Below are 26168 nucleotides of genomic sequence, written 5' to 3'. Positions count from 1 at the left end.
GGTAGATTTGCACACATCCTTCCGCCCCTCAATATTTTCCCCATTGTTCATTACAGAGCGTGACTGAGCTCGCGGAGAAAGGAAACCGAGCGGCCGCTTCCAAACTCCTCCTGGATCTGGTAATGGAGAAGGGCTCCGGGGCCCGGAGGGTGATGTGGGAATCCTTTGTGAAACTACATCACCATTTACCGAAGCTGAGCAGAATATTGAATGAAATACGGGAACGTGGTACGGTGAACAATACACTGTGTGTTACAGATGTCAATGCTGATGAATTTACAGTATTCCACAGAACAGACTTCATGCAGGTTAATCTGTTTGAACAGGTGACGGCCAGTTCGCCTACATGGACACTGAGTGGGGTTTATCTGAAGTGCCCGCACATCTGAAAGGTAAGTGATGGACTGGAAAGCTCAAAGCCTTTATTTCACTCTGAGAGTCTGAATACGTCTCTTTAGAGGCCTGTTTCGAGACTGTCAGAGTCTGGGAGACAGGTTTTTGTTGTTATTTCACTCTGAGAATCTGAATACGTCTCTTTAGAGGCCTGTTTAGAGATGGTCAGAGTCTGGGAGACAGGTTTTTGTTGTTATTTCACACTGAGAGTCTGAATACGTCTCTTTAGAGGCCTGTTTAGAGACTGTCAGAGTCTGGGAGACAGGTTTTTGTTGCTGTGGCTGGAGGACAGGAAGCAATTTGCATTTGTCACAACACCCGGCACCTTCCCGATCTCGGGATTGGCACACAGAGGCCTCTATGAGTTTGATAAACAGACATTCCCGTCGGCCTCTGTCCTGTTGCAATCGCTGTACCTACCTCTCCACCTATCTTTGTATCATCCGCAAACTTTGCCATGAATACATTTATTCCATCATCTAAATCATTGACAAACAATCTGAAAAGCCGCGGTCCCAATACTGATCCCTGCGGAGCACACCAGTCACTGGCAGTCAACCAGAAAAAGGCCCCTTTTATTCCCACTCGCTGCCTGCTGCCTGTCAGCAATTCCGCTCCACGTGCCAGTATCTTTCCTGTGACGTCATAGATTTTTATCTGGTTTAGCAGGTTCGTGTGCGGCAGCTTATCAAATGCTTTCTGAAAATCCAAGTAAATGGCATCCACTGACTCTCCTTTGTCCAGCCTGCTTCTTACTTCCACCATGAAATCTAACAGAACCATTCCTAACTTATTTTGTCATTAGTCTCAAGTACCTCGAAACCTCAACCTTAATTAAAGACTCCAACTCTTTCCAGTCTCCGTGTTTTAGCTATCCGGCCTATAATTTTCCTTCTTTTGCCTTTCCCCCTTTTAAAGACTAGAGTGACAATAGCAATGTTCCAGTCCTCCGGGACCATGCCCGAATCAAGTGATTCTTCAAAGATCATGAACAATCCATCCGTCATCTCTTCAGCAACCTCTCTCGGATCTCTGGGATGTAGTCCATCTGGCCCAGGTGACTTTGCACCTTAAGAGCGTTCAGTATGCCGAGAACTTTTCTCTTTTGAAATAGCAATGGCACTCACTCCTACTGCCTGTCACTCGCAGACCACTGCATGCTGCTAGCATCTTCCATAGTGAAGATATATGCAAAGTACACATTAAGTTATTCTGACATTTGTTTGTCCACCATTACTATCACACCAACATCATTTCCCAGTGTTCCAGTATCAACTCTCACCTCCCTTTTACTCTTCATATAACTGAAAAAAGTGTTTATTATCCTGCTTTATATTATTGGCTTTTCTGTCCTCACATTTCATCTTTTCCCTTCTTATCGCTTTTTTAGTTGCCTTTTGTTGGATTTTAAAAGTTTTCTATTCATCCAACTTTCCCTCACTTTTGTTATCTTGCATGGCCTTTCCTCGGCTTTTATGCAATCCTTAACTTCCTTTGTCAACCATGTTTGCCGACACGTGACACTTGAGAACTTCTTCCTCCGTGGGCCGTATCTATCCTGCAACTTGAGACCTATTCCCAGAAGCTTCAACCATCTCTGCTCTGCCGTCATCTCCACTGGTATCCTTCTCCAATCTACCTGGGAAAGCTTCCCTCTCGTGCCTCTGTAATTCACTTTATTCCAAAGCGATACTGATACCATAAGTTATGCTCCTCCAATCTACCTGGGAAAGTTTCTCTCTCGTGCCTCTGTAATTCACTTTATTCCATAGTGATACTGATACCATAAGTTATGCTTCTCCCTCTCAAACTGCAGTATGAATTCACTCATATTATGATCACTAGCAGTTGAGGGCTCTTTTACATTAAGCTCCCTTATAAGATCCGAGCTATTACATAACACGCAATCAAAGACAGAATTTTCCTGAGTAGTTTCAAAAAAACTAGTTTGTTTGATTTTCGAATTCCCCGTGCAAATTGAAATATGTCATCACCTTGATGACACGCCTTTCCCAGCTTCCTTTGCAATCTCAACCCCACACCTTCGCTGCTATTTGCAGGCCTATATAAGATTCCCATAAAGCTTTTTTTAACCCCTGTAGTTTCTTATCTCCACCCACAAAGATTCAACATTCTCTAACCCTATGTAACCTCTTTAACAAGATGTGATTCCATCTTGAACCAACACGGCCACACCACCACCGCCTATGCCTTCCTGCCTGTCCTTTCGATAAGACGTAAATCTTTTAACGTTAAGCTCCCAGCTATGGTCTTCTTTCAACCACGACTCAGTGCTGCCCACAACATCATACTGACCAATCTCTAATTGCGCCAAAAGTTCGTCCACCGTATTCTGAATGCTGCGCTATTTAAATACAATGCGTTTAGTCCTGCATCTCCCCCCTTTTGAATGTTGTCTTTTGTACAGGTCCTACCTACCCCGGAAGTGGTCCCAATTATCCAGAAATCTGAATTTCTGCCCCCTGCTCCAAATGCTCTGCCACACATTTCTCTGCCACCTCATTCTATTCCTATTGCCACTGTCGGGTGGCACAGGCAGCAATCCTGAGATCACTACTTTTGAGGTCCTGTTCCTCAGCTTTTTTCCTAACCCCCTGTGTTCGGTTTTCCAGACCTCCTCCCTTTGCTTTTCCTATGTCGTTGTTACAAATGTTTGTCACGACTTCTGGCTGCTCAACCTCCCTTCTCAGGATATTGTGGACGCGTCCAGAAACATTTCGGACAATGGCACCTGAGAGGCAAAGTACCATCGGTGTCCACAGAATCGCCTACCTGTCCTCCTGACTTTAGAGTTCCCTATTACCGCTGCCATCCTCTTCAGCTTCCTGCTCTTCCGCACATCACTGGGGAATTGCCTGAGTTCATGGACCAGCTCCTCGGAGAATAAGAGACTGTAGACCAGTGCGGGGTGTGTTACATCGTGACTGGCTCAGCCTGGAAAATTCCTTTTCTGTGGCTCAGTACTGACAGCTTCATCCTAAAGGAATGTCAAGAACATGGGGTCCATTGTGAGAGAAGTAAAAGTCAGTAGAGCAAGTAAGTGCCCCCCTCACCCTCCACTGTTACCCTCTGCAGGGTTGCACAGTTCAGCAGAAGCTGAGCAGTGAAAGCAGTGAAACCACCCGCTCCACACAACACTCTCCTCTCCAGAATCACGTGTGCACTTGGTGCTCGCTGGAACACCGGGGAATCTGCAAACTACCAACAGAGGGGAGAGTGGAGCCTTTAACAGCGGATCTGAATCAGATCAGAAATGTTTCTGGGCCGTCTTTCACTTTCAGACACTCTAATCTCTGAACACCCGATTTCACACAAACAGTGTCTTTCACAGGTATTTTTTTATTAAAGAAAATATGTTGTGAGCTCCATGTTCATCAGATCAGGCATTGACAACCTATTTCTGTCCGTCATAAGATGTTCGAAGGAAACACATGGAGACTCTGCGGACACAGACTGAAACACTGAGAGTGAACACGATCCTGATGAGGGAGAAGGTGAAGGTTTTCCAGCTGGTTGATCGATACGCTGAGCTCACGGTCATTTCTACTGTTCGAGATCGGAGACTGGTGGAACATGAGCTGCTGGCAAGAGGCAGAGACCACGAGGAGTGGAGAGAAAAAGATCTCCGTGGTAAGCTGGAAAAAATCCGGACTGATCAGTTATTCAAGAAGAGCTTTGTTCAAAAATTGAAAAGATCTGTCTTTAGAAACAAATCCGGGATGTCTGCAGCAGTGGCCGGAGTCCCAGGGATTGGGAAAACAACAATGGTACAAAAGATTGTTTATGACTGGGCCACGGGGAAGATATACCAACAATTCCAGTTTGTCTTCAGTTTCAAATTCCGGGATTTAAACTCCATTAACTGCAGAATAAACCTGAAAGAACTGATTCTGCATCAGTATCCTTACTTTGGGAATATTCTGGGAAAGGTCTGGAAACACACAGAGGGACTGCTGTTCATATTTGACGGATTGGATGAATTCAAGGACAAAATTAACTTTGTTGATGGTCGGAGAGACACAGAATCACAGTACACAGATCCTGAATTCAAGTGCAACGTGTCTGACATTGTGTATAGTATAATCCAGGGCAAGCTGCTCCCAGGGTGTTCAGTGCTGGTGACAACCCGTCCCACTGCGTTACATTTATTGGAAAAGGCAGACATCAGTGTCTGGGCTGAAATCCTGGGATTTGTTGGTGAAGAACGGAAGGAATATTTCATCAGGTATTTTGAAGATCGGACGGTGGCAGAAGCTGTTTTCAAACACGTGAAGGAGAACGAGATCCTGTACACCATGAGCTACAACCCCTCCTACTGCTGGATCCTCGCACTGGCACTGGGCCCCTTTTTCACACAAAGAGTCAGGGACCCACAGCGAGTTCCCAAAACCATCACCCAACTGTACTCCTACTATATTTACAACATCCTGAAAAACCACGGCCGTGAGATTGAGAGCCCCCATGATGTGTTACTCAGGGTTGGTCAGATGGCCTACAGAGGAGTGTCTGAGAAGAAGATTGTGTTTACACATGGAGATTTGATCAACTACAATCTGCAGCCTTCCCAGTTCCTGTCCGGATTCCTGATGGAGCTTTTGGAGAGAGAGGATTCTGCCCAGAGTGTGGTGTACACATTCCCACACCTCACCATCCAAGAGTTTGTAGCTGCAGTCGCACAATTCCTGAATCCACATCCCAGGGATATCCTGAAGTTCCTCACTAAAGCCCACAACACGACAGATGGGCGATTTGAGGTATTTCTCCGTTTTGTTGCTGGTCTCTCCTCCCCAATGACAGCTCGGGGCCTGGAGGAGTTTCTGGGTCCATTTCCTCATCAAACAACCTGCCGGGTGATTGACTGGGTGAAGGAGGAGGTTAAATGCCAGAGTGGAAACACGAGGAATGAAGCTGGTAAAAGGAGCCTCCTGAACACATTGCACTACCTGTTTGAGTCTCAGAATCGTGGCCTGGCTCAGGCCACACTGGGATCTGTGGAAACACTTTCATTCAGTGGAACGACACTGACCCCGATTGACTGCGCGGTCCTGTCTCATGTCATCGGACTCTGTGATACAATAAAACACCTCGACCTGCAGGGCTGTCACATTCAGTGTGAAGGAATCCAACGGCTGGGACCCGGGCTGCACAAGTGCCAGGAGTTGAGGTAACTTGATTTATCTCTCACTCTGAACTGTGAAACTGTTCCATTGTGTTGTTTCAATGGAAAGGAATTTCGGTAAATTTGTAGTAAATCAGATTGTGAAGAATTATGACAAATGCCCAGGGGATCGGTCAGTAATTCCCCAAGGACAGGAGGGTTCTTTGGTTCACGTGAAGGGATGTTGGAGACTTCATCAGATCAGTGAACAATGACCATTGGTTTAATGGTAGTAAATCACAGGAATGGCCGTGTTTCTCGCTGCCTGTGACCCGTCCATTGACAATGTTCCTTCTCACTGTTACTGACACCCAGACCGACACTGACTGCAGCAGGTGGGTCAGAGATTCTCACCCTCCTCCCGGTGAGGGACAAGAGACCGTCAGCAGACTGTCCCAGTGAGAAGGAAAGAAATACCATTGTGAGATTGTCCTCCCCTGCCCTTCCCCGTGTGTGACTTTGCTCACTTCCAGATACGCAAAGAGCGAGGGCGCATCTCCTCTGGGCCTCTGTTCAGACCCAACACACACATACAAAAAATTTCTGCATCCTCTCGTCTTGTAGGATTATAGTTTACCTTTGGAATCCTCCCATGGGACCTCTCATCCCAATCCCCCTTCCATTCTTTGGAATCTTGCACACACCCCCATTCCTCCTGTAGGCTCTCTATTACTCTTTCCTCATCCTCCTGTGGGATGTCTTTTCCACACAACCCACACACCCCCCCGCCTTCCTGTAAGATCTCTTCTCCCCATCCCCCTTTCATCCTGTGGAATCTCTCTTCCCCATCCCCCTTCCCCGTGTGGGATCTCTCTTCCCCATCCCCTTCCTCCTGTGTGATCCCTTCCTCCTTTGGGTTCTCTCTTCCCCATCCCTCTTCCTCCTGTGGGATTTCACTTCCCCATCCCCTTCCTCCTTTGTGATCTCTCTTTCTCATCCCCATTTCGCCTGTGGGAACTCTCCTCCCCATAGAATCATAAAATCATAGACCACTACAGCACAGAAAACAAGCCATTCAGTCCTTCTAGTCTGTACCAAAACCTTATTCCACTAGTCCCATTGACCTGCACCCAGTCCGTAACCCTCCAGTCCTCTCCCATCCATGTATCTATCCAATGTACTCTTAAAGCTTAAGAGTGAGTCCATATTTTCCAAATCAGATGGCAGCTCGTTCCACACTCTCACCACCCTCTGAGTGAAGAAGTTCCTCCTAATGCTCCCCCTAAACCTTTCCCCTTTCACACTGAAGCCATGTCTTCTCATTTGTATCTCTCCTAATCTATGCCTATTCGCATTTACCCTGTCTATACCCTCATAATTTTGTAAACCTCTATCAAATCTCCCCTCATTCTTCTACGCTCCAAGGAATAAAGTCCTAACCTGTTCAATCTTTCCTTGTAACTCAACTCCTGCACACCCAGCAACATCCTAGTAATTCTTCTCTGCACTTTTTCAAACTTACTGATATCCTTCCTACAGTTCGGTGATCAGAGCTGCACACAATACTCCAAATTTGGCCTCACCAATGCCTTATACAACCTCACCATAATATTCCAACTCCTATACTCAGTACTTTGATTTATGAATGCCAGGATGCCAAAAGCCTTTTTTACAACCCTGTCCACCTGTGACGCCACTTTCAGGGGCTTATGTATCTGAACCCCCAGATCCCTCTGTTCCTCCGCACTCTTCAGTGCCCTACCGTTATTGTGTATGTCGTACCTTGATTTGTCCTTCCAAAATGGAACACCTCACACTTGTCTGCATTAAATTCCATCTGCCATTTTCTGGCCAATTTTTCCAGTTGGTCCAGATCCCTCTGCAAGCGTTGAAAGCCTTCCTCGCTGTCCACAACGCCTCCATCTTAGTGTCATCCACAAACCTGCTGATCCAATTTATCAAATTATCATCTAGATCATTGATATAGACAACAGACAACAATGGTCCCAGCACAGATCCCTGAGGCATACCACTAGTCACAGGTCTCCAGTCTGAGAAGCAATCATCCACTACCACTCTCTGTCTTCTCCCACACAGCCAATTCGAATCCAGTTTACAACCTCTCCATGGATACCTAGTGTCTGAACCTTCTGAACTAACCTCTTACGTGGGACCTTGTCAAAGGCCTCACTAAAGTTCATGCAGACAACATCCACAGCCTTTCCTTCATATGCATTCTTGGTAACCTCCTCGAAAAACACTACAAGATTCATTAAACACGATCTACCGCACACAAAGCCATGCTGACTATCTTTAATCAGCCCTTGGTTGTCCAAATCCTTGTATATCCGATCTCTCAGAACACCTTCTGATAATTTACCTACTACTGATGTCAGGCTCACTGGCCTGTAATTACCTGGTGTACTTTTGGAGCCTTTTTCAAACAACGGAACAACATGAGCTACCCTCCAATCCTCCAGCACCGCACCCGTGGCTGAGGACATTTTAAATATTTCTGCCAGAGCCCCTGCAATTTCTACACTAGTCTCTCTCAAGGTCCGAGAAAAAATCATGTCAGGCCCGGGGGATTTATCTACCTTTATTCACTGTAAGGCAGCAAGCAGCTCCTCCTCTTTAATCTCTATATGTTCCATGACACTACTGTTTGTTTGCCTTAATTCCATATACGCTATGCCAGTTTCCTGAGTAAACACTGATGCAAAAAACCTGTTTAAGATCTCCCCCATCTCGTGAGGCTCCACACATAGACGACCAGTCTGATCTTCTAGGCGACCAATTTTGTCCTTTACTATCCTTTTACTCTCAATATACTTGTAGAAACCCTTCTGGTTTACCTTCACATTATCTGCCAAAGCAACCTCATGTCTTCTTTTTGCCTTCCTGATTTCCTTCTTTAGTATTCGCTTACATTTTCTATACTCTTCAAGTACCTCATTTCTTCCTTGTTGCCTATACCTGCTAAACACCTACTTAACCAGATCACCAATATCACTTGTAAACCAAGGTTCCCTATGCCTGTTAACTTTGCCTTTAATCCTGGCAGGAACATGCAAACTCTGCACTCTCAGAATTTCACCCTTGAAGGTGTTCCACTTACTGAACACATCCTTGCCAGAAAACAACTTATCCCAATCCACTCTTCCCAGATACTCTCTCATTTCAACAAAATTGGCCCTTCTCCAATTCAGAACCTTAACTGGTGGATGAGTCCTATCCTTATCCATAATTATCTTGAAATTAATGACATTATGGTCACTGGACCCAAAATGTTTGCTTACATATACTTCTGTCACCTGACCTGTCTGGTTCCCTAATAGGGGATCAGGTACTGCACCCTCTCTCGTTGGTACCTCAATATATTGATTTAGAAAACTTTCCTGAACACATTTGACAAACTCCACGCCATCTAACCCTTTCTCAGAGTGGGCGTCCCCGTCAATATGTGGAAAGTTAAAATCCCCTACGATTACAACTTTCTGTTTCTTACATTGGTCTGCTAACTCTCTACAGATTTGCTCCTCCAATTCTCTCTGACTATTGGGCGGTCTATAATACAACCCTATTCGTGTGGTCGCACCTTTCCCGTTCCTCAGCTCCACCCACATGGCCTCTGTAGACGAGCCCTCTGGGCAGTCCCGTCTACGCACAGCTGTGATATTCTCCCTGACTGGTAATGCCACTTCTCCCCCTTTCATCCCTCCCCTCTATCACGTCTGAAACACCGGAATCTCAGAACATGAAGCTGCCAGCCCTGCCCCTCCTGCAAACCAAGTCTTACTAATAGCAATAATGTCGATATCATTATCATGCCAATCCACGCCCTAAACTCATCTGCCTTACCTACAGTACTCCTTCCATCAAAATTGATGCACCTGAGAACATTTCTATCACGGACAAACCTTTGATATCTGTCTATACAAGCAGTCCTCGCATGACCCTTATCCTCCTCCACCTCAGTATCTGCTCTAACACTCTGGTTCCCCTGCCCCTGCAAACTAGTTTAAAACCCCCGGAGCAGAACTTACTAACCTACCGGCAAGGATATTAGTCCCCCTCCAGTTCAGGTGCAAACTGTCCAATTCGAACTGGTCACACTTCCCCTGGAAGAAAGCCCAATTGTCCAGAAACATGAACCCCACCCTCATGCACCATCCCCTCAGCCACGTATTTAGCTGCATTATCTTCCTATTTCTAGCCTCACTAGCACGTAGCACGGGTAGCAATCCACCTGTGGGATCTCACTTTCCCATCCCCCTTTCATCCTCTGGGCTCTCTGTTCCCAGTCCCCCTTCCTTCCAACTGTTGGATCTCTCCTCAGCATCCACCCTCCTCCTGTGGGATCTCTCATCCCCATCCCCATTCCTTCTGTGGGTTCTCTCTCCCCCATCCCCCTTCCTCCTGTGGCATCTCTCTTCCCCATCCCCCTTCCTTCTGTGGGAAATCCCTTCCCCATTCCGTCCTGCTGTGGGATCTCTCATCCCCATCCCCCTTCCTGCCGTGGGATCTCTCTTCTCCATACACCTTCCTCCTGTGGGATCTCTCTCCCCCATCGATTTCTTCCTGTCCGATCTCTCTTCCCCATCCCCCTTCCTTCTGTGGGATCTCCCTTCCCCATTCCATCCTGCTGTGGGATCTCTCATCCCCATCCCCCTTCCGCCTGTGGGATCTCTCTCCCCCATCGACTTCTTCCTGTCGGATCTCTCTTTGGCATGCCCCATTGTCCTGTGGAATTTCACTTCCCCAACCCCCTTCCTCCTGTGAGATTTCTCTTCCCAATCCCACATCCTCCTGTGGGAACTCTCTTCCACATCCCTCCTCCTCCTGGCCAATCTCTCAACCCCTTCCCACTTCATCCTGTTTAAACTCTCTCTATATCCCCATCCTCCGGTGGGATCTCTCTACCCCATCCCCCTTCCACCTGTGGGATCTCTCTTCCCCATCCCCCTTCCTCCTGTGGGATCTCTCTTCCCCATCCCCCTTCCTCCTGTGGGATCTCTCTACCCCATCCCCCTTCCTCCTGTGGGATCTCTCTTCCCCATCCCCCTTCCTGCTGTGAGATCTCTCGACCCATCTCCCTTCCTCCTGTGGGCTCTCTGTTCCCTATACACCTTCCTCCTGTGGGATCTCTCATCAACAGCTCCCTTCCTCCTGATGAATCTCTCTTCCCCATCCCCATTCCTACAGTGGAATCTCTCTCCTCCACCCCCCATGCTCCTGTGGGATCTCTCTTCCACATCTCCTTTCACCCTCTGGGGCCTCTGTTCCAATCCCACTTCCATCTGTTGGATCTGTCTTCCCCAACTCCCTTCCTCCTGTGGGATTTAAACTCCCCACCCCTTTCTTCCTGTGGGATCTCTCTTCAATATCCCATTTCCTACTGTGGGATCTCTCTTCCCCATCCACCTGACCCCCGTGGAGGCTCTGTTTCCATCCCTCCACTTCTTACGGGATCTTGCTTCGCCATTTCCCTTCCTCCTATACATCTCTCTTCCCCATCCCCCTTCGTTCTGTGGGATCTCTCTTCCCAATCCCCTACATCGGATGGGATTTCTCTTCCCTGTCCCCCTTCATCCCGTGGCATTTATTTTCCCCATCACTCTTCCTCCTATGGGATCTCTCCTACTCATCCCCCAACCTCCTGTATGATCTCGCTTCCCCACCCACTTCCTCCTGTCTCATCTCTCGTCCCCATGCCTGATCATCCTATGGGATCTGTATTCCCCATTCCCATTCCTTCTGTGGGATCTATTGTCACCACCTCCCTTCCTTCCGAGGGATTGCTCTACCCCATCCCACTTCCTCCTGTGGGTCATCATAATGCTCCCTCTTCCTGTGGGATCTGTCTTGTCCCTTCACATGTATCTCTCTTCCCCATCCCACATCCTCGTGTCAGATCTCTCTTCCCCATTCTCCTTCCAACTGTGGGATATCTCCTCCCCACCATCTTTCTTCCTAGGGATATATCTTCCCCAATCCCCTTACTTCTGTGGGATATCTATTCCCCATCCCCTTCCACCTGTGCACTCTCTGCTCCCCATCAACATCCTGCTGTGGGATCTCTCTTCCCCATCCCCCATCCACCTGTGGGATCTTCCTTCCTCATCCCCCTTCCTACTGTGGGATCTCTTTTCCCCATCCCCCTTCCTCCTCTGGGATCTCTTTTCCCCATCCCCCTTCCTCCTGTGGGATCTCTCATCACCAGCTCCCTTCCTCCTGATGAATCTCTCTTCCCCATCCCCATTCCTACAGTGGAATCTCTCTTCTCCACCCCCATGCTCCTGTGGGATCTCTCTTCCGCATCCCCTTTCACCCTCTGGGGCCACTGTTCCCATCCCACTTCCATCTGTTGGATCGCTCTTCCCCATCCCCCTTCCTCTTGTGGGATCTCTCTTCCCCATCCCCCTTCCACTGGTGGGATCGCTCTTCCCCATTCCCCCTTCCTCCTGTCATATCTCTCTTCCCCATCCCACATCCTCTGGTGGGATCTCTCTTCCCCATCCCCCTTCCTCTGGTGTGATCTTTCTTCCCCATCCCCCTTCCTCCTGTGGGATCTCTCTTCCCCTTTCCCCTTCCTCCTGTGGGATCTCTCTTCCCCATCCCCCTTCCTCCTGTGGTTTCCCTAATCCCCATCCCCCTTCATCCTGTGGGATCTCTCTTCCCTTCCCACATCCTCCTGTGGGATCTCTCTACCCCATCCCCCTTCCCCCTGCAAGTTCTCCCTACTCCATCCCCCTTCACCCTGCAAGTTCTCTCTTCCCCTTCCACATCCTCCTGTGGAATCTCTCTACCACATCCCCCTTCAACCTGCGAGTTCTCTCTACCCCATCCCCCTTCACCCTGCGAGTTCTCTCTTCCCCTTCCCACATCCTCCTGTGGGACATCCCTTCCCCATCTCCCTCCGGTGGGATCTCTCTTCCCCATCCCCTTCTTCCTGTGGTATCCCTTCCCATCCCCCTTCCTCCTGTGGGATCTCTCTTCCCCTTCCACATCCTCCTGTGGGATCTCTCTACCCCATCCCCCTTCCCCCTGCGAGTTCTCTCTTCCCCTTCCCACATCCTCCTGTGGGACATCCCTTCCCCATCTCCCTCCTGTGGGATCTCTCTCCCCCATCCCTCTTTCTCCTGTGGGATCTCTCTTCTCCATCCCCCTTCCTCCTGTGCGGTCTCTCTTCCCCATACCCTTTCCTCCTGTGGGATCTCTCTTCCCCTTCCCCCTTCCTCCTGTGGGATCTCTCTTCCCCATCCCCCTTCCTCCTGTGGGATCGATTTTCCCCATCCCCCTTCCTCCGGTGGGATCTCTCTTCCACATCCCCCTTCCTCCTGTGGGATCTCTCTTCCCCATCCCCCTTCCTCCGGTGGGATCTCTCTTCCCCATCCCCCTTCCTCCGGTGGGATCGCTTTTCCCCAACCCCCTTCCTCCTGTGGGGTCTCTCTTCCACATCCCCCTTCCTCCTGTGGGATCTCTCTTCCCCATCCCCCTTCCTCTGGTGGGATCGCTTTTCCCCATCCCCCTTCCTCCGGTGGGATCTCTCTTCCCCATCCCCCTTCTTCCGGTGGGATCGCTTTTCCCATCCCCCTTCTTCCAGTGGGATCTCTCTTCCCCATCCCCCTTCCTCTGGTGGGATCTCTCTTCCCCATCCCCCTTCTCCTAGTGGGATCTCTCTTCCCCACTCCTCTTCCTCCTGTGGTTCCTCTGTTCCATGTCCCCACTTCCTGAGGTATCTCTCCTACTCATCCGCCATCCTCCTGTATGATCTCTCTTCCACGTCCCCCCCCCCCTTTCTATCAGATCTCTCTTGCCCATGCTCCTTCCTCCTGTGGGATTTATCTTCCCCACTCCCTTTCTTCCTGTGGGATCTCTCTTCCCCATCCCCCTTCCTCCTGTGGGTCTCTCTTCCCCATCCCCCTTCCTCCTGTGGGATCTCTCTACCCCATCCCCCTTCCTCCTGTGGGATCTCTCTTCCCCATCCCCCTTCCTGCTGTGAGATCTCTCGACCCATCTCCCATCCTCCTGTGGGCTCTCTGTTCCCTATACACCTTCCTCCTGTGGGATCTCTCATCACCAGCTCCCTTCTTCCTGATGAATCTCTCTTCCCCATCCCCATTCCTACAGTGGAATCTCTCTCCTCCACCCCCCATGCTCCTGTGGGATCTCTCTTCCACATCCCCTTTCACCCTCTGGGGCCTCTGTTCCCATCCCACTTCCATCTGTTGGATCTGTCTTCCCCAACTCCCTTCCTCCTGTGGGATTTAAACTCCCCACCCCTTTCTTCCTGTGGGATCTCTCTTCAATATCCCATTTCCTACAGTGGGATCTCTCTTCCCCATCCACCTGACCCCCGTGGGGGCTCTGTTTCCATCCCTCCACTTCTTACGGGATCTTGCTTCGCCATTTCCCTTCCTCCTATACATCTCTCTTCCCCATCCCCCTTCGTTCTGTGGGATCTCTCTTCCCAATCCCCTACATCGGATGGGATTTCTCTTCCCCGTCCCCCTTCCTCCCGTGGCATTTATTTTCCCCATCACTCTTCCTCCTATGGGATCTCTCCTACTCATCCCCCAACCTCCTGTATGATCACGCTTCCCCACCCACTTCCTCCTGTCTCATCTCTCGTCCCCATGCCTGATCATCCTATGGGATCTGTATTCCCCATTCCCGTTCCTTCTGTGGGATCTATTGTCACCACCCCCCTTCCTTCCGAGGGATTGCTCTACCCCATCCCACTTCCTCCTGTGGGTCATCATAATGCCCCCTCTTCCTGTGGGATCTGTCTTGTCCCTTCACATGTATCTCTCTTCCCCATCCCACATCCTCCTGTCAGATCTCTCTTCCCCATTCTCCTTCCAACTGTGGGATATCTCCTCCCCACCATCTTTCTTCCTAGGGATATATCTTCCCCAATCCCCTTACTTCTGTGGGATCTCTATTCCCCATCCCCTTCCACCTGTGCACTCTCTGCTCCCCATCAACATCCTGCTGTGGGATCTCTCTTCCCCATCCCCCATCCACCTGTGGGATCTTCCTTCCTCATCCCCCTTCCTACTGTGGGATCTCTTTTCCCCATCCCCCTTCCTCCTGTGGGATCTCTCATCACCAGCTCCCTTCCTCCTGATAAATCTCTCTTCCCCATCCCCATTCCTACAGTGGAATCTCTCTTCTCCACACCCATGCTCCTGTGGGATCTCTCTTCCGCATCCCCTTTCACCCTCTGGGGCCTCTGTTCCCATCCCACTTCCATCTGTTGGATCGCTCTTCCCCATCCCCCTTCCTCTGGTGGGATCGCTCTTCCCCATTCCCCCTTCCTCCTGTCATATCTCTCTTCCCCATCCCACATCCTCTGGTGGGATCTCTCTTCCCCATCCCCCTTCCTCTGGTGGGATCTTTCTTCCACATCCCCCTTCCTCTGGTGGGATCGCTCTTCCCCATTCCCCCTTCATCCTATGGGATCTCTCTTCCCCATCCCCCTTCCTCTGGTGGGATCGCTCTTCCCCATTCCCCCTTCCTCCTGTGGGATCTCTCTTCCCCATCCCCCTTCCTCTGGTGGGATCGCTCTTCCCCATTCCCCCTTCCTCCTGTCATATCTCTCTTCACCATCCAACATCCTCTGGTGGGATCTCTCTTCCCCATCCCCCTTCCTCTGGTGGGATCGCTCTTCCCCATCCCCCTTCCTCCTGTGGGCTCTCTCTTCCACATTCCCCTTCCTCCTGTGAGATCTCTGTTCCCCATCCCCCTTCCTCTGGTGGGATCGCTCTTCCCCATCCCCCTTCCTCTTGTGGGATCTCTCTTCCCCATCCCCCTTCCTCCTGTGGGATCGCTCTTCCCCATTCCCCCTTCCTCCTGTGGGATCTCTCTTTCCCATCACCCTTCCTCTGGTGGCATCGCTCTTCCCCATTCCCCCTTCCTCCTGTGGGATCTCTCTTCCCCACCCCCTTCCTCTGGTGGGATCTCTCTTCCCCATCCCCCTTCCTCTGGTGGGATCGCTCTTCCCCATTCCCCCTTCCTCCTGTGGGATCTCTCTTCCCCATCCACTTCCTCCGGTGGGATCGCTTTTCCCCATCCCCTTTCCTCCTGTGGGGTCTCTCTACCCCATCCCCCTTCCTCCTGTGGGATCTCTCTTCCCCATCCCCCTTCCTCCTGTGGGCTCTCTCTTCCACATCCCCCTTCCTCCTGTGAGATCTCTCTTCCCCATCCCCCTTCCTCTGGTGGGATCGCTCTTCCCCATTCCACCTTCCTCCTGTGGGATCTCTCTTTCCCATCCCCCTTCCTCTGGTGGGATCGCTCTTCCCCATTCCCCCTTCCTCCTGTGGGATCGCTCTTCCCCATTCCCCCTTCCTCCTGTGGGATCTCTCTTTCCCATCACCCTTCCTCTGGTGGCATCGCTCTTCCCCATTCCCCCTTCCTCCTGTGGGATCTCTCTTCCCCACCCCCTTCCTCTGGTGGGATCTCTCTTCCCCATTCCCCCTTCCTCCTGTGGGATCTCTCTTCCCCATCCACTTCCTCCGGTGGGATCGCTTTTCCCCATCCCCTTTCCTCCTGTGGGGTCTCTCTACCCCATCCCCCTTCCTCCTGTGGGATCTCTCTTCCCCATCCCCCTTCCTCCTGTGGGCTCTCTCTTCCACATCCCCCTTCCTCCTGTGAGATCTCTCTTCCCCATCCCCCTTCCTCTGGTGGGATCGCTCTTCCCCATTCCACCTTCCTCCTGTGGGATCTCTCTTTCCCATCCCCCTTCCTCTGGTGGGATCGCTCTTCCCCATTCCCCCTTCCTCCTGTGGGATCTCTCTTCCTCATCCCCCTTCCTCCTGTGGGCTCTCTCTTCCACATCCCCCTTCCTCCTGTGAGATCTCTCTTCCCCATCCCCCTTCCTCTGGTGGGATCTCTCTTCCCCATTCCACCTTCCTCCTGTGGGATCTCTCTTTCCCATCCCCCTTCCTCTGGTGGGATCGCTCTTCCCCATTCCCCCTTCCTCCTGTGGGATCGCTCTTCCCCATTCCCCCTTCCTCCTCTGGGATCTCTCTTTCCCATCACCCTTCCTCTGGTGGCATCGCTCTTCCCCATTCCCCCTTCCTCCTGTGGGATCTCTCTTCCCCACCCCCTTCCTCTGGTGGGATCTCTCTTCCCCATCCCCCTTCCTCTGGTGGGATCGCTCTTCCCCATTCCCCCTTCCTCCTGTGGGATCCCTCTTCCCCATCCACTTCCTCCGGTGGGATCGCTTTTCCCCATCCCCTTTCCTCCTGTGGGGTCTCTCTACCCCATCCCCCTTCCTCCTGTGGGATCTCTCTTCCCCATCCCCCTTCCTCCTGTGGGCTCTCTCTTCCACATCCCCCTTCCTCCTGTGAGATCTCTCTTCCCCATCCCCCTTCCTCTGGTGGGATCGCTCTTCCCCATTCCACCTTCCTCCTGTGGGATCTCTCTTTCCCATCCCCCTTCCTCTGGTGGGATCGCTCTTCCCCATTCCCCCTTCCTCCTGTGGGATCTCTCTTCCTCATCCCCCTTCCTCTGGTGGGATCTCTCTTCCACATCCCCCTTCCTCTGGTGGGATCGCCCTTCCCCATTCCCCCTTCCTCCTGTGGGATCTCTCTTCCCCATCCCCCTTCCTCTGGTGGGATCGCTTTTCCCCATCCCCCTTCCTCCTGTGAGATCTCTCTTCCCCATTCCCCTTCCTCCGGTGGGATCGCTTTTCCCCATCCCCCTTCCTCCTGTGGGATCTCTCTTCCCCATCCCCCTTCCTCCTGTGGGCTCTCTCTTCCACATCCCCCTTCCTCCTGTGAGATCTCTCTTCCCCATCCCCCTTCCTCTGGTGGGATCGCTCTTCCCCATTCCACCTTCCTCCTGTGGGATCTCTCTTTCCCATCCCCCTTCCTCTGGTGGGATCGCTCTTCCCCATTCCCCCTTCCTCCTGTGGGATCGCTCTTCCCCATTCCCCCTTCCTCCTTTGGGATCTCTCTTTCCCATCACCCTTCCTCTGGTGGCATCGCTCTTCCCCATTCCCCCTTCCTCCTGTGGGATCTCTCTTCCCCACCCCCTTCCTCTGGTGGGATCTCTCTTCCCCATCCCCCTTCCTCTGGTGGGATCGCTCTTCCCCATTCCCCCTTCCTCCTGTGGGATCTCTCTTCCCCATCCACTTCCTCCGGTGGGATCGCTTTTCCCCATCCCCTTTCCTCCTGTGGGGTCTCTCTACCCCATCCCCCTTCCTCCTGTGGGATCTCTCTTCCCCATCCCCCTTCCTCCTGTGGGCTCTCTCTTCCACATCCCCCTTCCTCCTGTGAGATCTCTCTTCCCCATCCCCCTTCCTCTGGTGGGATCGCTCTTCCCCATTCCACCTTCCTCCTGTGGGATCTCTCTTTCCCATCACCCTTCCTCTGGTGGCATCGCTCTTCCCCATTCCCCCTTCCTCCTGTGGGATCTCTCTTCCCCACCCCCTTCCTCTGGTGGGATCTCTCTTCCCCATCCCCCTTCCTCTGGTGGGATCGCTCTTCCCCATTCCCCCTTCCTCCTGTGGGATCTCTCTTCCCCATCCACTTCCTCCGGTGGGATCGCTTTTCCCCATCCCCTTTCCTCCTGTGGGGTCTCTCTACCCCATCCCCCTTCCTCCTGTGGGATCTCTCTTCCCCATCCCCCTTCCTCCTGTGGGCTCTCTCTTCCACATCCCCCTTCCTCCTGTGAGATCTCTCTTCCCCATCCCCCTTCCTCTGGTGGGATCGCTCTTCCCCATTCCACCTTCCTCCTGTGGGATCTCTCTTTCCCATCCCCCTTCCTCTGGTGGGATCGCTCTTCCCCATTCCCCCTTCCTCCTGTGGGATCTCTCTTCCTCATCCCCCTTCCTCTGGTGGGATCTCTCTTCCACATCCCCCTTCCTCTGGTGGGATCGCTCTTCCCCATTCCCCCTTCCTCCTGTGGGATCTCTCTTCCCCATCCCCCTTCCTCTGGTGGGATCGCTTTTCCCCATCCCCCTTCCTCCTGTGAGATCTCTCTTCCCCATTCCCCTTCCTCCGGTGGGATCGCTTTTCCCCATCCCCCTTCCTCCTGTGGGATCTCTCTTCCCCATTCCCCCTTCCTCCTGTGGGATCTCTCTTCCCCATCCCCATTCCTCTGGTGGGATCGCTTTTCCCCATCCCCCTTCCTCCTGTGAGATCTCTCTTCCCCATCCCCGTTCCTCTGGTGGGATCGCTCTTCCCCATTCCCCCTTCCTCCTGTGGGACCTCTCTTCCCCATCCACTTCCTCCGGTGGGATCGCTTTTCCCCATCCCCTTTCCTCCTGTGGGGTCTCTCTACCCCATCCCCCTTCCTCCTGTGGGATCTCTCTTCCCCATCCCCCTTCCTCCTGTGGGCTCTCTCTTCCACATCCCCCTTCCTCCTGTGAGATCTCTCTTCCCCATCCCCCTTCCTCTGGTGGGATCGCTCTTCCCCATTCCACCTTCCTCCTGTGGGATCTCTCTTTCCCATCCCCCTTCCTCTGGTGGGATCGCTCTTCCCCATTCCCCCTTCCTCCTGTGGGATCGCTCTTCCCCATTCCCCCTTCCTCCTGTGGGATCTCTCTTTCCCATCACCCTTCCTCTGGTGGCATCGCTCTTCCCCATTCCCCCTTCCTCCTGTGGGATCTCTCTTCCCCACCCCCTTCCTCTGGTGGGATCTCTCTTCCCCATCCCCCTTCCTCTGGTGGGATCGCTCTTCCCCATTCCCCCTTCCTCCTGTGGGATCTCTCTTCCCCATCCACTTCCTCCGGTGGGATCGCTTTTCCCCATCCCCTTTCCTCCTGTGGGGTCTCTCTACCCCATCCCCCTTCCTCCTGTGGGATCTCTCTTCCCCATCCCCCTTCCTCCTGTGGGCTCTCTCTTCCACATCCCCCTTCCTCCTGTGAGATCTCTCTTCCCCATCCCCCTTCCTCTGGTGGGATCGCTCTTCCCCATTCCACCTTCCTCCTGTGGGATCTCTCTTTCCCATCCCCCTTCCTCTGGTGGGATCGCTCTTCCCCATTCCCCCTTCCTCCTGTGGGATCTCTCTTCCTCATCCCCCTTCCTCCTGTGGGCTCTCTCTTCCACATCCCCCTTCCTCCTGTGAGATCTCTCTTCCCCATCCCCCTTCCTCTGGTGGGATCGCTCTTCCCCATTCCACCTTCCTCCTGTGGTATCTCTCTTTCCCATCCCCCTTCCTCTGGTGGGATCGCTCTTCCCCATTCCCCCTTCCTCCTGTGGGATCGCTCTTCCCCATTCCCCCTTCCTCCTGTGGGATCTCTCTTTCCTATCACCCTTCCTCTGGTGGCATCGCTCTTCCCCATTCCCCCTTCCTCCTGTGGGATCTCTCTTCCCCACCGCCTTCCTCTGGTGGGATCTCTCTTCCCCATCCCCCTTCCTCTGGTGGGATCGCTCTTCCCCATTCCCCCTTCCTCCTGTGGGATCTCTCTTTCCCATCACCCTTCCTCTGGTGGCATCGCTCTTCCCCATTCCCCCTTCCTCCTGTGGGATCTCTCTTCCCCACCCCCTTCCTCTGGTGGGATCTCTCTTCCCCATCCCCCTTCCTCTGGTGGGATCGCTCTTCCCCATTCCCCCTTCCTCCTGTGGGATCTCTCTTCCTCATCCCCCTTCCTCTGGTGGGATCTCTCTTCCACATCCCCCTTCCTCTGGTGGGATCGCTCTTCCCCATTCCCCCTTCATCCTGTGGGATCTCTCTTCCCCATCCCCCTTCCTCTGGTGGGATCGCTTTTCCCCATCCCCCTTCCTCCTGTGAGATCTCTCTTCCCCATTCCCCTTCCTCCGGTGGGATCGCTTTTCCCCATCCCCCTTCCTCCTGTGGGATCTCTCTTCCCCATTCCCCCTTCCTCCTGCTGGATCTCTCTTCCCCATCCCCCTTCCTCTGGTGGGATCGCTTTTCCCCATCCCCCTTCCTCCTGTGAGATCTCTCTTCCCCATCCCCCTTCCTCTGGTGGGATCGCTCTTCCCCATTCCCCCTTCCTCCTGTGGGACCTCTCTTCCCCATCCACTTCCTCCGGTGGGATCGCTTTTCCCCATCCCCTTTCCTCCTGTGGGGTCTCTCTACCCCATCCCCCTTCCTCCTGTGGGATCTCTCTTCCCCATCCCCCTTCCTCCTGTGGGCTCTCTCTTCCACATCCCCCTTCCTCCTGTGAGATCTCTCTTCCCCATCCCCCTTCCTCTGGTGGGATCGCTCTTCCCCATTCCACCTTCCTCCTGTGGGATCTCTCTTTCCCATCCCCCTTCCTCTGGTGGGATCGCTCTTCCCCATTCCCCCTTCCTCCTGTGGGATCGCTCTTCCCCATTCCCCCTTCCTCCTGTGGGATCTCTCTTTCCCATCACCCTTCCTCTGGTGGCATCGCTCTTCCCCATTCCCCCTTCCTCCTGTGGGATCTCTCTTCCCCACCCCCTTCCTCTGGTGGGATCTCTCTTCCCCATCCCCCTTCCTCTGGTGGGATCGCTCTTCCCCATTCCCCCTTCCTCCTGTGGGATCTCTCTTCCCCATCCACTTCCTCCGGTGGGATCGCTTTTCCCCATCCCCTTTCCTCCTGTGGGGTCTCTCTACCCCATCCCCCTTCCTCCTGTGGGATCTCTCTTCCCCATCCCCCTTCCTCCTGTGGGCTCTCTCTTCCACATCCCCCTTCCTCCTGTGAGATCTCTCTTCCCCATCCCCCTTCCTCTGGTGGGATCGCTCTTCCCCATTCCACCTTCCTCCTGTGGGATCTCTCTTTCCCATCCCCCTTCCTCTGGTGGGATCGCTCTTCCCCATTCCCCCATCCTCCTGTGGGATCTCTCTTCCTCATCCCCATTCCTCCTGTGGGCTCTCTCTTCCACATCCCCCTTCCTCCTGTGAGATCTCTCTTCCCCATCCCCCTTCCTCTGGTGGGATCGCTCTTCCCCATTCCACCTTCCTCCTGTGGTATCTCTCTTTCCCATCCCCCTTCCTCTGGTGGGATCGCTCTTCCCCATTCCCCCTTCCTCCTGTGGGATCGCTCTTCCCCATTCCCCCTTCCTCCTGTGGGATCTCTCTTTCCTATCACCCTTCCTCTGGTGGCATCGCTCTTCCCCATTCCCCCTTCCTCCTGTGGGATCTCTCTTCCCCACCGCCTTCCTCTGGTGGGATCGCTCTTCCCCATTCCACCTTCCTCCTGTGGTATCTCTCTTTCCCATCCCCCTTCCTCTGGTGGGATCGCTCTTCCCCATTCCCCCTTCCTCCTGTGGGATCGCTCTTCCCCATTCCCCCTTCCTCCTGTGGGATCTCTCTTTCCTATCACCCTTCCTCTGGTGGCATCGCTCTTCCCCATTCCCCCTTCCTCCTGTGGGATCTCTCTTCCCCACCGCCTTCCTCTGGTGGGATCTCTCTTCCCCATCCCCCTTCCTCTGGTGGGATCGCTCTTCCCCATTCCCCCTTCCTCCTGTGGGATCTCTCTTTCCCATCACCCTTCCTCTGGTGGCATCGCTCTTCCCCATTCCCCCTTCCTCCTGTGGGATCTCTCTTCCCCACCCCCTTCCTCTGGTGGGATCTCTCTTCCCCATCCCCCTTCCTCTGGTGGGATCGCTCTTCCCCATTCCCCCTTCCTCCTGTGGGATCTCTCTTCCTCATCCCCCTTCCTCTGGTGGGATCTCTCTTCCACATCCCCCTTCCTCTGGTGGGATCGCTCTTCCCCATTCCCCCTTCATCCTGTGGGATCTCTCTTCCCCATCCCCCTTCCTCTGGTGGGATCGCTTTTCCCCATCCCCCTTCCTCCTGTGAGATCTCTCTTCCCCATTCCCCTTCCTCCGGTGGGATCGCTTTTCCCCATCCCCCTTCCTCCTGTGGGATCTCTCTTCCCCATTCCCCCTTCCTCCTGCTGGATCTCTCTTCCCCATCCCCCTTCCTCTGGTGGGATCGCTTTTCCCCATCCCCCTTCCTCCTGTGAGATCTCTCTTCCCCATCCCCCTTCCTCTGGTGGGATCGCTCTTCCCCATTCCCCCTTCCTCCTGTGGGACCTCTCTTCCCCATCCACTTCCTCCGGTGGGATCGCTTTTCCCCATCCCCTTTCCTCCTGTGGGGTCTCTCTACCCCATCCCCCTTCCTCCTGTGGGATCTCTCTTCCCCATCCCCCTTCCTCCTGTGGGCTCTCTCTTCCACATCCCCCTTCCTCCTGTGAGATCTCTCTTCCCCATCCCCCTTCCTCTGGTGGGATCGCTCTTCCCCATTCCACCTTCCTCCTGTGGGATCTCTCTTTCCCATCCCCCTTCCTCTGGTGGGATCGCTCTTCCCCATTCCCCCTTCCTCCTGTGGGATCGCTCTTCCCCATTCCCCCTTCCTCCTGTGGGATCTCTCTTTCCCATCACCCTTCCTCTGGTGGCATCGCTCTTCCCCATTCCCCCTTCCTCCTGTGGGATCTCTCTTCCCCACCCCCTTCCTCTGGTGGGATCTCTCTTCCCCATCCCCCTTCCTCTGGTGGGATCGCTCTTCCCCATTCCCCCTTCCTCCTGTGGGATCTCTCTTCCCCATCCACTTCCTCCGGTGGGATCGCTTTTCCCCATCCCCTTTCCTCCTGTGGGGTCTCTCTACCCCATCCCCCTTCCTCCTGTGGGATCTCTCTTCCCCATCCCCCTTCCTCCTGTGGGCTCTCTCTTCCACATCCCCCTTCCTCCTGTGAGATCTCTCTTCCCCATCCCCCTTCCTCTGGTGGGATCGCTCTTCCCCATTCCACCTTCCTCCTGTGGGATCTCTCTTTCCCATCCCCCTTCCTCTGGTGGGATCGCTCTTCCCCATTCCCCCATCCTCCTGTGGGATCTCTCTTCCTCATCCCCATTCCTCCTGTGGGCTCTCTCTTCCACATCCCCCTTCCTCCTGTGAGATCTCTCTTCCCCATCCCCCTTCCTCTGGTGGGATCGCTCTTCCCCATTCCACCTTCCTCCTGTGGTATCTCTCTTTCCCATCCCCCTTCCTCTGGTGGGATCGCTCTTCCCCATTCCCCCTTCCTCCTGTGGGATCGCTCTTCCCCATTCCCCCTTCCTCCTGTGGGATCTCTCTTTCCTATCACCCTTCCTCTGGTGGCATCGCTCTTCCCCATTCCCCCTTCCTCCTGTGGGATCTCTCTTCCCCACCGCCTTCCTCTGGTGGGATCTCTCTTCCCCATCCCCCTTCCTCTGGTGGGATCGCTCTTCCCCATTCCCCCTTCCTCCTGTGGGATCTCTCTTTCCCATCACCCTTCCTCTGGTGGCATCGCTCTTCCCCATTCCCCCTTCCTCCTGTGGGATCTCTCTTCCCCACCCCCTTCCTCTGGTGGGATCTCTCTTCCCCATCCCCCTTCCTCTGGTGGGATCGCTCTTCCCCATTCCCCCTTCCTCCTGTGGGATCTCTCTTCCCCATCCACTTCCTCCGGTGGGATCGCTTTTCCCCATCCCCTTTCCTCCTGTGGGGTCTCTCTACCCCATCCCCCTTCCTCCTGTGGGATCTCTCTTCCCCATCCCCCTTCCTCCTGTGGGATCTCTCTTCCCCATCCCCCTTCCTCCTGTGGGCTCTCTCTTCCACATCCCCCTTCCTCCTGTGAGATCTCTCTTCCCCATCCCCCTTCCTCTGGTGGGATCGCTCTTCCCCATTCCACCTTCCTCCTGTGGGATCTCTCTTTCCCATCCCCCTTCCTCTGGTGGGATCGCTCTTCCCCATTCCCCCTTCCTCCTGTGGGATCTCTCTTCCTCATCCCCCTTCCTCCTGTGGGCTCTCACTTCCACATCCCCCTTCCTCCTGTGAGATCTCTCTTCCCCATCCTCTTTCCTCTGGTGGGATCGCTCTTCCCCATTCCACCTTCCTCCAGTGGGATCTCTCTTTCCCATCCCCCTTCCTCTGGTGGGATCGCTCTTCCCCATTCCCCCTTCCTCCTGTGGGATCGCTCTTCCCCATTCCCCCTTCCTCCTGTGGGATCTCTCTTTCCCATCACCCTTCCTCTGGTGGCATCGCTCTTCCCCATTCCCCCTTCCTCCTGTGGGATCTCTCTTCCCCACCCCCTTCCTCTGGTGGGATCTCTCTTTCCCATCCCCCTTCCTCTGGTGGGATCGCTCTTCCCCATTCCCCCTTCCTCCTGTGGGATCTCTCTTCCCCATCCACTTCCTCCGGTGGGATCGCTTTTCCCCATCCCCTTTCCTCCTGTGGGGTCTCTCTACCCCATCCCCCTTCCTCCTGTGGGATCTCTCTTCCCCATCCCCCTTCCTCCTGTGGGCTCTCTCTTCCACATCCCCCTTCCTCCTGTGAGATCTCTCTTCCCCATCCCCCTTCCTCTGGTGGGATCGCTCTTCCCCATTCCACCTTCCTCCTGTGGGATCTCTCTTTCCCATCCCCCTTCCTCTGGTGGGATCGCTCTTCCCCATTCCCCCTTCCTCCTGTGGGATCTCTCTTCCTCATCCCCCTTCCTCTGGTGGGATCTCTCTTCCACATCCCCCTTCCTTTGCTGGGATCGCTCTTCCCCATTCCCCCTTCCTCCTGTGGGATCTCTCTTCCCCATCCCCCTTCCTCTGGTGGGATCGCTTTTCCCCATCCCCCTTCCTCCTGTGAGATCTCTCTTCCCCATTCCCCTTCCTCCGGTGGGATCGCTTTTCCCCATCCCCCTTCCTCCTGTGGGATCTCTCTTCCCCATTCCCCCTTCCTCCTGTGGGATCTCTCTTCCCCATCCCCCTTCCTCTGGTGGGATCGCTTTTCCCCATCCCCCTTCCTCCTGTGAGATCTCTCTTCCCCATCCCCCTTCCTCTTGTGGGATCGCTCTTCCCCATTCCCCCTTCCTCCTGTGGGATCTCTCTTCCTCATCCCCCTTCCTCTGGTGGGATCTCTCTTCCACATCCCCCTTCCTCTGGTGGGATCGCTCTTCCCCATTCCCCCTTCCTCCTGTGGGATCTCTCTTCCCCATCCCCCTTCCTCTGGTGGGATCGCTTTTCCCCATCCCCCTTCCTCCTGTGTGATCTCTCTTCCCCATTCCCCTTCCTCCGGTGGGATCGCTTTTCCCCATCCCCCTTCCTCCTGTGGGATCTCTCTTCCCCATCCCCCTTCCTCCGGTGGGATCGCTTTTCCCCATCCCCCGTCCTCCTGTGGGGTCTCTCTACCCCATCCCCCTTCCTCCTGTGGGATCTCCCTTCCCCATCCCTCTTCCTGCTGTGAGATCTCTCTACCCATCTCCCTTCCTCCTGTGGGCTGTCTGTTCCCTATACACCTTCCTCCTGTGGGATCTCTCATCACCAGCTCCCTTCCTCCTGATGAATCTCTCTTCCCCATCCCCATTCCTACAGTGGAATCTCTCTTCTCCACCCCCATGCTCCTGTGGGATCTCTCTTCCGCATCCCCTTTCACCCTCTGGGGCCTCTGTTCCCATCCCACTTCCATCTGTTGGATCGGTCTTCCCCAACTCCCTTTCTCCTGTGGGATTTAAACTCCCCACCCCTTTCTTCCTGTGGGATCTCTCTTCAATATCCCATTTCCTACAGTGGGATCTCTCTTCCCCATCCACCTGACCCCCGTGGGGGCTCCGTTTCCATCCCTCCACTTCTTACGGGATCTTGCTTCGCCATTTCCCTTCCTCCTATACATCTCTCTTCCCCATCCCCCTTCGTTCTGTGGGATCTCTCTTCCCCATCCCCCTTCCTCCTGTGGGATCTCTCTTCCCAATCCCCTACATCGGATGGGATCTCTC

At 53.7% G+C, this 26168-nt stretch overlaps 1 protein-coding gene across 1 annotated transcript in view; it reads left to right on the top strand.

The window, feature by feature from the left end:
• Positions 1–26168, top strand: part of LOC140720949 (NACHT, LRR and PYD domains-containing protein 3-like) — a 71922-nt gene that overhangs the window by 7951 nt on the left and 37803 nt on the right. Inside the window, exons 3-5 of the mRNA XM_073035796.1 lie at positions 57–228; positions 327–392; positions 3829–5578. Coding sequence (XP_072891897.1) covers positions 57–228; positions 327–392; positions 3829–5578 — 1988 coding nt within the window. The remainder of the gene's footprint in view (positions 1–56; positions 229–326; positions 393–3828; positions 5579–26168) is intronic.

The sequence above is a fragment of the Hemitrygon akajei genome, unplaced genomic scaffold, assembly GCF_048418815.1.
Source record: "Hemitrygon akajei unplaced genomic scaffold, sHemAka1.3 Scf000048, whole genome shotgun sequence".
NCBI lineage: Eukaryota > Metazoa > Chordata > Chondrichthyes > Myliobatiformes > Dasyatidae > Hemitrygon > Hemitrygon akajei.
Note: the sequence above shows the minus strand (reverse complement) of the source record. Positions and strands in the feature narration are given on the sequence as shown.